This window comes from Lycorma delicatula, chromosome 3 (genome assembly GCF_047948215.1).
Source record: "Lycorma delicatula isolate Av1 chromosome 3, ASM4794821v1, whole genome shotgun sequence".
Taxonomy (NCBI): domain Eukaryota; kingdom Metazoa; phylum Arthropoda; class Insecta; order Hemiptera; family Fulgoridae; genus Lycorma; species Lycorma delicatula.
Genome location: NC_134457.1, coordinates 78,658,252 through 78,671,245, shown reverse-complemented (window position 1 = coordinate 78,671,245; position 12,994 = coordinate 78,658,252). Strand labels below are relative to the sequence as shown.

The 12,994-nt window shown below is 29.7% G+C and overlaps 1 protein-coding gene across 6 annotated transcripts in view; it reads left to right on the top strand.

Moving 5' to 3' along the window:
• The window catches only part of LOC142321722 (protein PRRC1-A-like), a 57,201-nt gene that overhangs the window by 25,112 nt on the left and 19,095 nt on the right, over positions 1-12,994 (top strand). For all 6 annotated transcript variants that reach the window (XM_075360033.1, XM_075360030.1, XM_075360031.1 and 3 more), the window contains exons 4-5: positions 1,699-1,922; positions 9,821-9,923. In XM_075360033.1, coding sequence (XP_075216148.1) covers positions 1,699-1,922; positions 9,821-9,923 — 327 coding nt within the window. The remainder of the gene's footprint in view (positions 1-1,698; positions 1,923-9,820; positions 9,924-12,994) is intronic.

Below are 12,994 nucleotides of genomic sequence, written 5' to 3'. Positions count from 1 at the left end.
AACTTGTGACTGATATCCCAACTATTGATACTACTTCCTTGAATATTTTTCTTCTATTCTGCATATAATCATTCAAGCAGTGTTAATATCTCTGGCAGTGATTTTTTTTAGCAAAACTCAATTCCAAACAAACAGCTTTAGTATTGTATGAAATAGGAAACATGTTGTTGGTGTATACTGTGCTTCATGAGTGCTGCCAACATAAAACCTAAAAATCTCCGTATTACAATTGTTATTTTAAACTATAAGAGGCAATTCCCAATTCTTGAACCCTCTATATAAAAATATCTATACATCTTTTTATATGTAATGAAATTAAAATATATATTTAACTTTGTTAACTAAACATAACATTCTGCTGATTGCGACAGTTCATAAATAAGTATTATTACATTTGTGAATGTAACTTTTATATGACCCAAAGCAAAATCTCAAAAGGAAACATGTCAGTATCTTCATGAATCCTAGCCTTCACACAATAAGAGAATATTCAGCCTTTTAAAAATCCCCCATAAAAAGAAATTTGGTGAACTCACTGGCCAAATCATGTTGTTCCAGGATGTAGTTTCCAAGAAAATATCATAAAGTTATAATAAATATTCTCATATTATGGGCTGTAATGCCATCCTACTACCACGTGTTATTATTCAGTGGATTATTTTTCAGTTTATCACCGACAAATGTTTGATCATGCTCCTGTGAAATTCTGAAGTCAAAGAAACTTAAATGGCCATTATTTTCAAAAATGCTCGCTTAATTCCTTTTGATGACATTGCTCACCACACAGTTACTTTTTCACAATGTAGCTGTCATTGATGTAAAAGGTGAGGTTTATCTGCCACAAAGTAGTGAAGTTTATTTGTTACCATTCTCATTTAGATAAAAATGGACTTATCAAGTATTCAGATATTTTTCAAGAGATTTTTGTTTTCATCACATTTTTTAAAAACTTCAGCAAAAATACTGTTCCCTTAAATTCTGATATTTTCAGTTTGTGGACCGATTGAATTGATGAAAATTTAAATCTAGGTCCAATGTTCTGCCTGAAGTCCAATGAAAATATTTAAATTAGATATATTTTACCTTGTAGAATACTAATCGTGAAATTCTCATCATACTTTCTTAACAGTCACCATTTTTATAAATTGCTTTTACTTTAATCACACAATTCCCAAAAACAATCCATTGCAGCTAAATGGAATTCATTGGTAAACAAAACAATATCATAACAGTCCTACCAACTCAAATTGTGATTTGCAATCTACAGTTCAGATCTTACCCTTCCCACCGCCCATGTTATTAATCCAGAAAGTACTTTTGGCTTGGATAAAACTGGAAGATTTTTTCAGTTACTTTTCTCCACTGTATATTAACAGTTAAAGGGAAAACTACAAAGGTAGGAATGTAGCAAATTTGTATCATGTAGAATTGTAGAATAGATTGTATCATGTAGAAATTTAGCCACCTTTTAAAGTGGAATTTTTGCTGAAATATAACTTAGTCTGAGAACACTAATATTAATTTTGAGTAAACTTGGATGAAACCATGTTGTTTCAGAATAATCAGACTAAAATTCAAATCAATACTAATAATTAACATTTATTGATTTACTCAGTTATTCATGTTGATTTATTACATATTGATTTTGAGTTTTCATTGTTTGACTTAGCATTTATATTTGATTTATTTCTTATTCAGCCCTGTTATACCAGCTGAAAAAGGTAGTGTTACAACTACTACTGCACCTGCTACTACTGCTGTTACAACTGAATTGTCTGTCAATCAGAATCAGTCTGGATTGTTTGGATGGGTCAAAGATGCTGTTGGATCAGCTAGTATACTTACAAAAGTTGCTGAGAAAGCCAAAAGTTCAGTTGACTCAATGATTACAACTTTTGATCCACAAATGAAGGAATTTTTATGTCAGTATTACTTTCAAGGACAGAAATCAGCTTTCAACAGAGTTTATAGATGTCCTTTTACAGGACGGTAGGAGGGGGTCCCTATTTTAAACCCAAAATGGCAGGCTTCATACTTGGCTCCGTTTTTAAGAGTAAACTCCATTTAATGATTTTTAACGGGTTCAAGTAGCTTATTTGTAATTCTTCAATCACTGGAGTTGCAGCAGCCAAGTGGTGAGCATTCCAGTTTCATAATGAAGAGAATAGTGGTTTTAGTCTCAGTATTTTTTTTTCTAACTTACTCTTTTTCTTATATATGCACTAATGCAGACAATTATTTTTATTGTACAGTATTTATAAGAATCTGGAAAAAATTTCTATTAATTCATGTTGCTATTATTTTATTTGAATGTAATAATCATTAATCTAAAAATCTTTATGAATGTGTGGGAATAGGGTCACATGGGGAATGAAGAATTAACAAATAATCAACAAACAAATTTTGTGTGATGAAACTTTTAGAAAATTAGAATAAAATTATTTTAATTTTCAGAATTTCTGTAGGTCAAGATTTAAAAAAAGTAGAAATTAGATATTTTCAGATTATAACAAACAAGCTGAAAATTAAAATAAATTATTATATTTTAATTTTTTCAAATTATAAAACAGTTAGGGTTATAATTGTTATATTCAAATAAAATAATAATCAGAAAATGTGAAATTTATAGTTTTTCCCAAATTCGTATAAATATTATTATTATAAATAATATATAATAAAAATGCATCTACTTAATAAAATGGATAAAAGAAGAAAAACAGGTGCCATCTGAGAAAGTGAAAGAATTGTAGAAAGAAGAAAAGGAACAAAAAGAACTATTTTCATAGTCCATAGCAGGTCATTTCAAAATAAAAAAATCATTCCATTAGTGACTAGGTAAGAAAAAAGTAAAAGTTAAAAAACAAATTCGACATGGTAACTTGAACCCAAGATTATGAGACTGGAATGCTCACCACTCATATGCTGCTGCTGTTGTGAATAAAGTTATCCAAAAAAGCTACTTAAACCAGTCAAAAATCTTCAAATGGATTAATCCAAAATTGATCCAAGTTGGAAGCTGCTATTTGGTATTTAAAGTAGTGATTTGCTTTCCAACCACTCTACAAAAGGGCATCAATAAACTCTGTTGTAAGTTAACCCCCTGTTATAATATTAATTATTTTTATTTTTTTGTTAACTTTTTACATAATAGTTTTATAGTTTGTAGTTATTTTGAATTAAACAGTTGTAATTTTACATTAAATAATGATATTGTTAAGAAAGCTTTATAAAAGAGGTGGTAATTGAGGCTTCCAATTTATGATGGAATTTATATTTATTTAAATAATTAATTTTGATCTATATGTTTATCCAGTGCACTATAAAGAAGACAGTGCCTGTATTTTAACTATTGTACTTTCTTAATCAAAAGAGCATGATAACGTACAATTGTTCCCATGTAAAATGTTAAAATATTTTTCACTTATAAAAATTGAAAATATAATTTCTTCAAAGCAAAAAGTAAGATAATGTTACCTTAACATTATCATGTAAAAATGTTTAAAAATATATTATTGCTTATTTGCTTATACCTCTTATCTTTTTTTGTGGTCGTTGAAGTAGAATAATATTTTATTTTAAAAAAGAAAAAACTATATGAAGACAAAAAGAAAGAGAAAAAAATGAATTGGGAAGTACCTCCAAAAATATTTTTTCTTCATTAATAGATATTACAAACAGTAATTATACATGAGGGAAATACCAAACATTAATTACACCAAGTATAACATAATCTTTGTACTGAAATTTATTGAATGCAGATTATACAACTGTACATAAAAAATATTGGGGTTTTAAAGTTATTTAATATCTCTTAACTTTGACCTACAGTAATGAATCACAATTAAAATGAAAGAGTAACTAATAGAGTTTTTCCCTACAAGTGATCAGTGTGAGCAACTTTCATCATACAGTACACATCCAACCAATAGTAGAGTTCTTGTTGTACTTTAACCAGGAGTAATGGAAGTGGCAGCCACTTCAGTCCTGTTCCTCAAATTGGGTAGATTAGTAGGTAATGGAGGCACATAATGGAGGGTGATGACACCCTCTGTCATCAGGTCCATGCTGACCGATCCAGCAGTTGGGGAAAACATCATTTAACTGATCCCATATGTAGTTATGCCAGTGAAAAGGCATATCATATTGTTGCCAAATAAAATTCTCTGTTCCACCTTGCAATCAGAAAGAGCCCTGTACACATCATATCCAGATAAGCAACACCTGTTAATGCTTACTACTGCAAAAAAATAAAACAGCCTGTAAACTTAGCATCAGGATATTGCAGAGAAAATATTTAATTTTGGGAAGTCCCTTTTGCCTGTTAAGATTTTTTGATCCCCTAAATATGGAATTATCTGTTTTAACTTTTCCACCAAAATGAAATATTGACTTATCACTCTAAAACACAGCACAATCAAGAAAGACATCAACTTCATGCTGCAACATTTTGATTGCAAAGTTAGCATGCACAGTATAATTGGTAGGCTTTAAATCCTGTAACAACAGATAGATGGTATAGACACATATGTAAGCATTTCCTTTAAACATTCCACAATATCATCACTAGCATTCTAGTTCACAGCTGACCTTCGAAACAAATTTTAGGGCTATGAAGGAGATGGAAGGAAATAATAAAAAAATTTGTAATTTTATGTATAATTTAATATATAAAAAACTGATAAAGTGAAAATTTTCTTAATGGACTCCTTAATATTGAACACTTTTAGTTTCTCCGGCAGTTTTATAGTGCTATTAATAGATAAAATACTTCTTAATAATGGACCTTCTAAATAACTAATGGAAACAGACAATGAATTTACCTATAATAACTATCCAATCAGTTCTGAAAAACAGACAGCAGGAATAAAGATTTTAACTTTCCTTGTTTTATCTTATAATCAGTGTGACTAATTTGTTTATCTGTGAATTGCATCACTTCCTGCCTAGATGCTGAATTATGATTTCAATCAATTCATGATCCACCATGATTTATCATCAGTTACTGTGCTTGTGTATACTTTACATTGAACATTTGTAATATTTTTGTTGCCATATAGTGCTATATTTTTTTATGGTAGTAAATTTTCTATATATATGTTTACTGTTCATTCAATTTGTGTATTTTATAAAAATCATTACTGTAACTTAAAATGTCTTAAAAATATAAACGCTTGGCATTAAAAGAAAAAGTAGCAGTTATAAATGTCTATGAAAAAGAAACACTCGGTGTGCCTGATGTGGCAAAGTGTTTTGATGTTGAGAAAACTTAAGTGATATCTTAAAAAACAAATTTGGATTTCCTAAATTGCCAGGCCTAGCAGTTGGACTATTTGACTTATAAGAAACCGTAGAAATTGCTTAAGAACTCAGTTACGATGAGTTTAAAGCATCAGGGGGTTGTTGGTTAGATAAATTCCAAATTAGACATAACATTTCATTTAAAAATGTTTGTGGTGAAATGTCTGGCTATAGATGAGAACTTGGTGTCTGAGTGGAAAGATAAGTTAAATGAAATACATGTGAATTGTAATGAAAAAACATTACTAACTGTGATGAAACTCTTTTTTTTGGACTTTGCCCAGTAAAACAGTAGGTAAAAAGAGGAAAAATATTCAGAGGGAAAATCAACAGAAAGATGATTTTTATATGTTGGCTATCAATATGTATATTTGAAAAACCATTAATAATCAGCAAAGCTGCAAAGTTATGATGTTTTAAGAGTGTAAACATAAACTCATTAGAAATTAAATGTTATTCAAATAAAACATTTTGGATGACTGAGGATATGATGATGGACAGGCTAAGTTTTGATTGTAGAATGGAAAGGCAAAATAGGAAAGTCATAGTATTCTCGGATACTGCAAACTTCTAATGTTAGCTTAGAAAATGTAAAATTGATATTTCTTTCCTAAATACTACTGCAGTATGTCAACCACTTAATCAAAGGATTATTCAGAACTTTAAAATTCGAAAGGAAAAAGGTGTTACAATACTTTTTATCAACAGTGAATGAAGTTAGGGATGTTAATTTGTTTTCTAAAAGCATTAATGTGTTGGATGCATTTTATGGATTTATATGGCAATACAGCAGGGTATTACTATGACAGTGGGAACTTGTTTCGTAAAAGCCAGTATTAAATAATTCCAACATTGGAAATCTTACTGACCCAAATGAAAAATCTATTGAACAGAGTGAATTACAAGAACTTATTGAACTGTTGGGAAACTACAGATTACCCTAATATTGATGACATGCTCAATACAGAGGACATGTCGATTGACATCAACAATCTTGTTGTTGCCTGAGACTTGATTACTTCCAAACGAATAAAAATTTTTCCGACAACAATGAGCCTGGATATTTACCATCATGAGTAAAGAGACGACAGAAGATGTAAGAAAATTAAAGCAATATTTCTTACAAAAAGGATTAACCAGAAGGTGTTACTGAAAAAAAAAAATGTACCCGGACTCAGTTCAAACTAAAGTAGACAGCTATTTGAAACTATCTAACTCTAAATAAATTTTACATATCTCTATGTGATTTTTACATTCTTTTTGTATATGTGTTTTGATTAATATTATTGAATACTATAGCTTCTTTGATTAATATTTTTGTAGCATACATTTTTTTTATTCCATTTTATTATAGTACAGTAATTTCATTCTCTTATTTTGTTGGTCAATTACAGTAGTACAATATTATTTTTTTTATTCAAGTTTTATTATTTGTTTTATTCAAATGACAATGTTTTTTTTATTTTCAAAAAAATAATAAAAAATGTTGAATTTTTACAAAGTTTTAATTAGCAACTAATTTTTTTTAAATTTATTTTACATCAAATGAATTTGCAACACTGTTGTTCTATTCAAAGTGTTTTTTTTTCTGTACACTAACTGAACATAATACTGTATTGTATTTTATTTTTCTGAATAGCAGGCGCCTCTAAATAGTGGACAGATTGCTGTTCCCAAGCCATGTCCAGTTCCAATTTTGGGAAGGTTTATTATATATAAATTTAAAAATGATTATATAATAATTTTATATATTAAAAAATGTAATGTTTAAATAAAATATAAAAAATATTATATATAATAAATTCATAATGAATTTTTTAAACATTTTAACTCACAGTTTTTTGTTTATTATTTAGAATTCTTTTTATTGATGTATATACTATCAAAATATAGTCAAAATTATGTGATACAATAGAACTGATGATATCAAATATTAAAAAAGTACCAAAAATTAATTTTAAATTTGTCATGATAGTAAATACATTCTTAATATATGAATATTATTTTAATTTTGAGCATAAACATTAATTTTTAGCTGATGCAGTAAAAACCTGTGGAGGCACTATGAAGGTAAATGAACTACTGTATGTAATACATCAGGCATTTTTAGAGCATTTATATGAAAGTTGATAAAAAAAATAGTTATGAATTATATCAAAGACGATTTATGGCATCTTCTTTCATTTCTATAGAACATGACCCTCCTATAACAAACTTTGCTCAGACATTCACTGGTACTACAAATCTCATATTGTATGGTGTATTATTGTTTCTCCTCATACAACCAGCTGCTAACACCATCCATCATACATGAATGATTCAAATCTCATCCAAAAAAAATTTCTATTTTAGAAAAAAAGCAATGTCGCTTGGGATTGAACCTTTTGACAAAACCTTTACATTCTTAACTTATTGCTTTATTGCAACGCTTATTAATAAGTCAAAATTATAAAACCTATCATTATCATTATTTTTACTGCATTTAAAATTTACATTTTAAAGGAATAAAGAACTTTTTAACAAAAAACATTAAAAGAAGTTTTCCATCAAAGGTGTGCTGTTAGGAGATGTCTTATGTTTCCTGGGCTAATATGTATTTAATTAAAAAAAAAAGATACTTTCATTGTTTTTAATTGAATTAAAAGTATATTTATTTAATAAAGGATAACTAGACATTGATTATTTATATTATGTCCTTTAAAATATATGTGCTCATATGAATTAACATTTTAAAAGGAAAAAAATTCTTCATTATAACTTAAAATTCGACCAATTAATTTTTTAGTATTTGTAATAGCATGTAGTAAAGAATTCCAACAGAAAAGATTTTTAATTTAATGTAGAATATTTATTTTAATCAGTATTTGTATTAACAGCTGTAATGAAAATGGGAAAATAAGAAGAAAATCTTTTTTTTAATTTAGATCTGTTTAATTAATGTTTGAATTGTTAATTTAGAATTTTCATCAATAAAAATTGAGTTTTAACCATTGTTACCTTAGAAATTAATTGTGTTGCATAATATTGTAAAATGTAATTGTCTAGCAAGCCTGTTATAGTATTTTACACTGTCAGAACTATTTTAGTTAATTTTGTATAACAGTTTGAGTATTCTCACACTAGAAGTAGTTTGACTATATCTAACTACTATTAAGTGCTAAAATTGAATTAACTCATTTTGATTAACAATAAATAAATAAATTTAAAACTGTTTTCCATTCTTTAATGTAATGAATGCAAGAGGGTAAGCTGTGACAGATTCATTAATTTCTAATTTGTCCATTTCCTGATTAAAAAGGGATACCAACATTAGTACAGCTGAAACTTTTAAGATGTGGCAGAGATCTTCCCTGTCAGTAGTCTATGTAGTAAGCTACTGCTAAAAATGGATTTTTCACAAGAAAGAATCTTGTGGCAATTTTATTTTCTTAACTTTCAATTTTTAGCTATTGTGAATGCCAGTTATTTTGTCAAAAGTACTTTTGTTTGAGATAATGGATGTACCTTGACAATTATAGATTCAGTTTTACCTTTTGGCAATTGATCTTGTCCAGAATGGTGTCATAGTTCACAGACAGACCACTACTAATTACATGAGCCTTCTATTTTTAATTGTTCAATTACTAGAGTATAGAGGAATTGTAATGCTCACAAATCAGCAGCATAATATAAGCTAAGAAAGAAATTTAAAAGGAAAAAAAATTATTCCACTTTTCCTTAATAGAAAACTGTTCTTTTCATTTAATACTTTAGTCACTTTTTAACTGACTTCAGTAGTAAGAAGTGGTTCTTAGCAATGCCCATATATATTTTTTTTAATATATGTTCAAGCCTTATTCTTCACCAAATGACTGATTTTAAATTACCGTTTTCATTTTGTACAAGAGAGTCATGTGGTATTCAGTTATAAGTTTTTTATATATTAAGAATTTGAAATATTTTCATTTTTTTGTCCTCTTCATTACTTAGCATTGTATTTTTGCAGCATAATTTATTAATATTGCCTGACATCATTCTAATGTGTTTGGCAAACAGTTATTTTTTTTTTATACAAGTAATGATTTTCATAGACTTATATAAATTTTAAATAAAAAAATTGAAACAGATAACTTAAAATATAATGAAACCAAGCCTAAAAACTAAAAATTAATACTTACTGTTATTTAAAATTTGAATGTTTGAAGTCTGTGTCAAATAAAAATTTAATAAGTTACTGGTAGATATCAGTTTTTAAATGTGTTCTATTTCAAGATACCCAAAAGTTAAAGAAAATAAATGAAAACTAAAAAAAATGTATCAGCATATTACCCACAATTCCATATAAATAGTGTTATAGTAGCAAAACTAAGAATGTAAACGTGAGTAGCAAAAATTTGCAGCACAATTTGGTGTTAATTACTTAAAAACCCTGCCTAAAAATATTGGTGCAGTTAGCAAGTTACACGTGTGTTAAGTTATTACTGAAGTAAGTAATATTATTTTTAAATATTTAAGATTATCTTTTTACTTTATTCTGCTGCAGCACCTGGATCAGAAATGGAAGTAATTGTTGCATCTGATAAAGAAATAAAGATAAGTCCAGTGCGTGAAGCTTTTCAATCAGTTTTTGGAAGAGTTAATGTGAGGTATTGTTATTTTTTTTATTTTTATCATTAATTGTTTAATATTACTATAAATTTATTGTAGATTTACTCATTATCATCAACCCAAATATGTATGTTTATAGCTCAAAAGCTAACATAATTTATTCACTGCTCTGATCATCTAATTTGAAGATGAAATTAGATGATCACTTATACTGGGATCACCAGTGTCAGTGATCACCCTTCTACCAAGTACCAACAGCCTCTAAGGAGGGTGGATGAGCAGGAAGAAGGCAGGCACTCTATTGTCCTGGGAGTGAGAAATTGCTCCTGAAGGCGGAAGAACCATGTGGTCAACAGCATTAGAATGCAGAAGGCAGTAGAAAACCACACTAAAGTTCAATGGGGAAAACTTAAAAGTTCATGATATGGGATGGATCTTGCTGTAAAGGTATCTGGAGGTAAAGCCCCTCTCAATTGGATTTCTGGGAGTACAATAGGATTTCATGAATATTAATAAGCTCTAAGGGAAGGAAGAACAGACAAACCATATTTATAGAGGAAAGATAAAAAAACATTAAGAAGAAAGAAAGAAACCACTAAGAATACATGGAATATCTTAATACTAATTACAAAGTCGAAAACTTGAGAATGAAAAGAATGAGATGTTAAAAAAAAACTGGTACGAATAATGTGAGATAGAAAGAAAATGGAGAGATATCAAGCGGGGATTTCCAGTTTTACTTTTCAGGGGCAGAGAGGTGTGGTAGTAATGGAGTGGGAATGCTGATTAATAAGAAGCTGGTAGGAAAAGTATTAAAGATTGAGTATGTTGATGAAAAGGTGATGAGGAACACTCTGTATGAAAATCATAAAACAAGATAAATATGGGCATCACAAATGAACAGAGAACAATATCAAATTGATTATATTATGATTACAATGAAGATTTAGAAATTGTTTAAAGTCTACTAAGGCTTATCCGGGTACAGATATAAACTCTAGTTGTGGCAGAAGTGGACATTAAGCTCAAGAGAATTGGGATTGGCAGGAGAAGAGATTACTATGATTTGGAGAAGCTAAGGGAACAGAAAAAAATTCAGGAAATGGAAAAAAATGAGAATAGGATAAGTGGATGAAAATTAAGAAGAGTTTAAAAGAATCAGCAAAAGAGATGTTAGGGTTTAGAAATAGGAACAGGATACAAAAAGAGTGGGTTACAAGTGAAAAGTTAGACAAGATGAATGAAAGGAAAATGGAAAAATGTACCAACAGAAGAAGTTAGAAGCAAATATAGAAGGTTGATTAATGAACTAAGAAGGGAAACTGAAAAAGCTAAGGAAAAGTGGCTCGAGGAAAAATGTATAGACAGAAAAGTTTGAAGAAAGAAGTGAGATATGAGCTAATGTGTAAAGAAGCACAGAAATAGTTTTTAACACTGGATTGGTTGCATGGATTACTATTGTAATTCATACATTTTGTTTTAGTCGCCATGAGCAGTTGGCAGTATGTATGACCTTGAGCGGTCATCTACCTTGCTGTAACTACCCACCAGACGTCTGAATGCAGTTTTCAGCATTGTTACTGACTTAGTGTGTGTATTGAGTGTTTTTGTTTCCCCTTAGATTACCATTGTACTCTGCGCAACCAATTACGTAATGATGGAATATCAATTTTTGAAATCGATTATTTTAAATTTTTTGTTATTTTTGTATAAATAGTGTTGTAATTGTATTGAAAATGCCAGAATGTGATCAGAAACAGATACGGCAGTGGTTGGAAGTGGTCGAAAGTGACAGTGAAAGTGTAACTGGTGTCGAAGACCCAGATGAAGTTGAGGAAGATTTTATTGAAGAATCAGTTCAGGATAGTGACACTGAGAACACTCATGAGGTAGCTCAAAGTATAGAAATAGAAGAAATACTCCTGCAGAAAAGTTAAGTCATCAGTCTCATTTTGATAGATGTGAGTTCTATATTGGAAGTAAAAAATATCAGAACCAACTCGCTGATATTTAGAATCCCAGGTGCCACCTACATCACAAACATCATGTTTCAATATTATACCTGCTTTTCATAAGCCTGGATCACAAGGTCCAGGTCTAAAAGGGTGAAAACCCCTATTCAGTCTGTTTGTTTGCCTGATTAATGATGTAATGATACAGCAAATTGTTGAATGCACAAACATATACATTGGGAAAATAAAGAAATAATTTGTAAAGGAAAGAGTGCAAACCCTATTGATGAGGTGGAGATAAAATCTCTGTTTGGCATTTTGTGTCTTATTGGGGGTTTTGAAGTCCAGCCGACGAAATGTTTTTGATTTGTGGAACAACAGCCGTGGAACTGGACGTGAGGTAATATGATGTATCACTATGAGTAAGTATCGGTTTAGATTTTTAATGTGTTGTCTGAGACTGGATGAAGTATGTGATAGAGAACTATGTCGAGCACAGAACAAGCTATCTGCTGTGAAATAGTTGTTTGAAAAATTTGTGTTAAATTCTGAGAAGTCATTCAGGCCTACTGATTGCTTGACCATAGACGAACAGCTTATAGCTTTTCACGGCAGGTGTTTTTGCTGGCAGTACATCCCAAAAATCTGGTAAATTTTGGCATAAAGGTCTATGCTCTAGTATCTGCATCCAACTTTTATATCACTAAGTTAGAAATATATGTGGGCAAACAGTCACAGGATCCTTTTTAAGTGAGCACTGTGACAAAAAATCTTGAATGTTGCCTTGTAGAACCAGTTATTGGCTCACACAGGAACATAACAAACAATTTATTTTTCTTACTTCGTTTAGCTAAGATGCTCTTAGAAGAGAAATCACTATCATATGTAGGAACTTGAAACAAAACAAGCCTGAGATTCCTTTGTTTCCTGCCTGATTAAGATAGGAAGCCTAAATCAAACCTTTTTGGGTTCCAAAAAATGTGTACTTTTGTGCCATTTGTACCAGAGAAGAAAAGGGCAGTTTGTTGTGCTATATCAACTATGCATTACATCAGTGCACTCTATGCTGACACCAGGGAAGACAAGAAACCGTGCATTATCACTACATACAATATTACAAACCATGGTGTCAATATTTTGGATAAAATGTCTAGGCA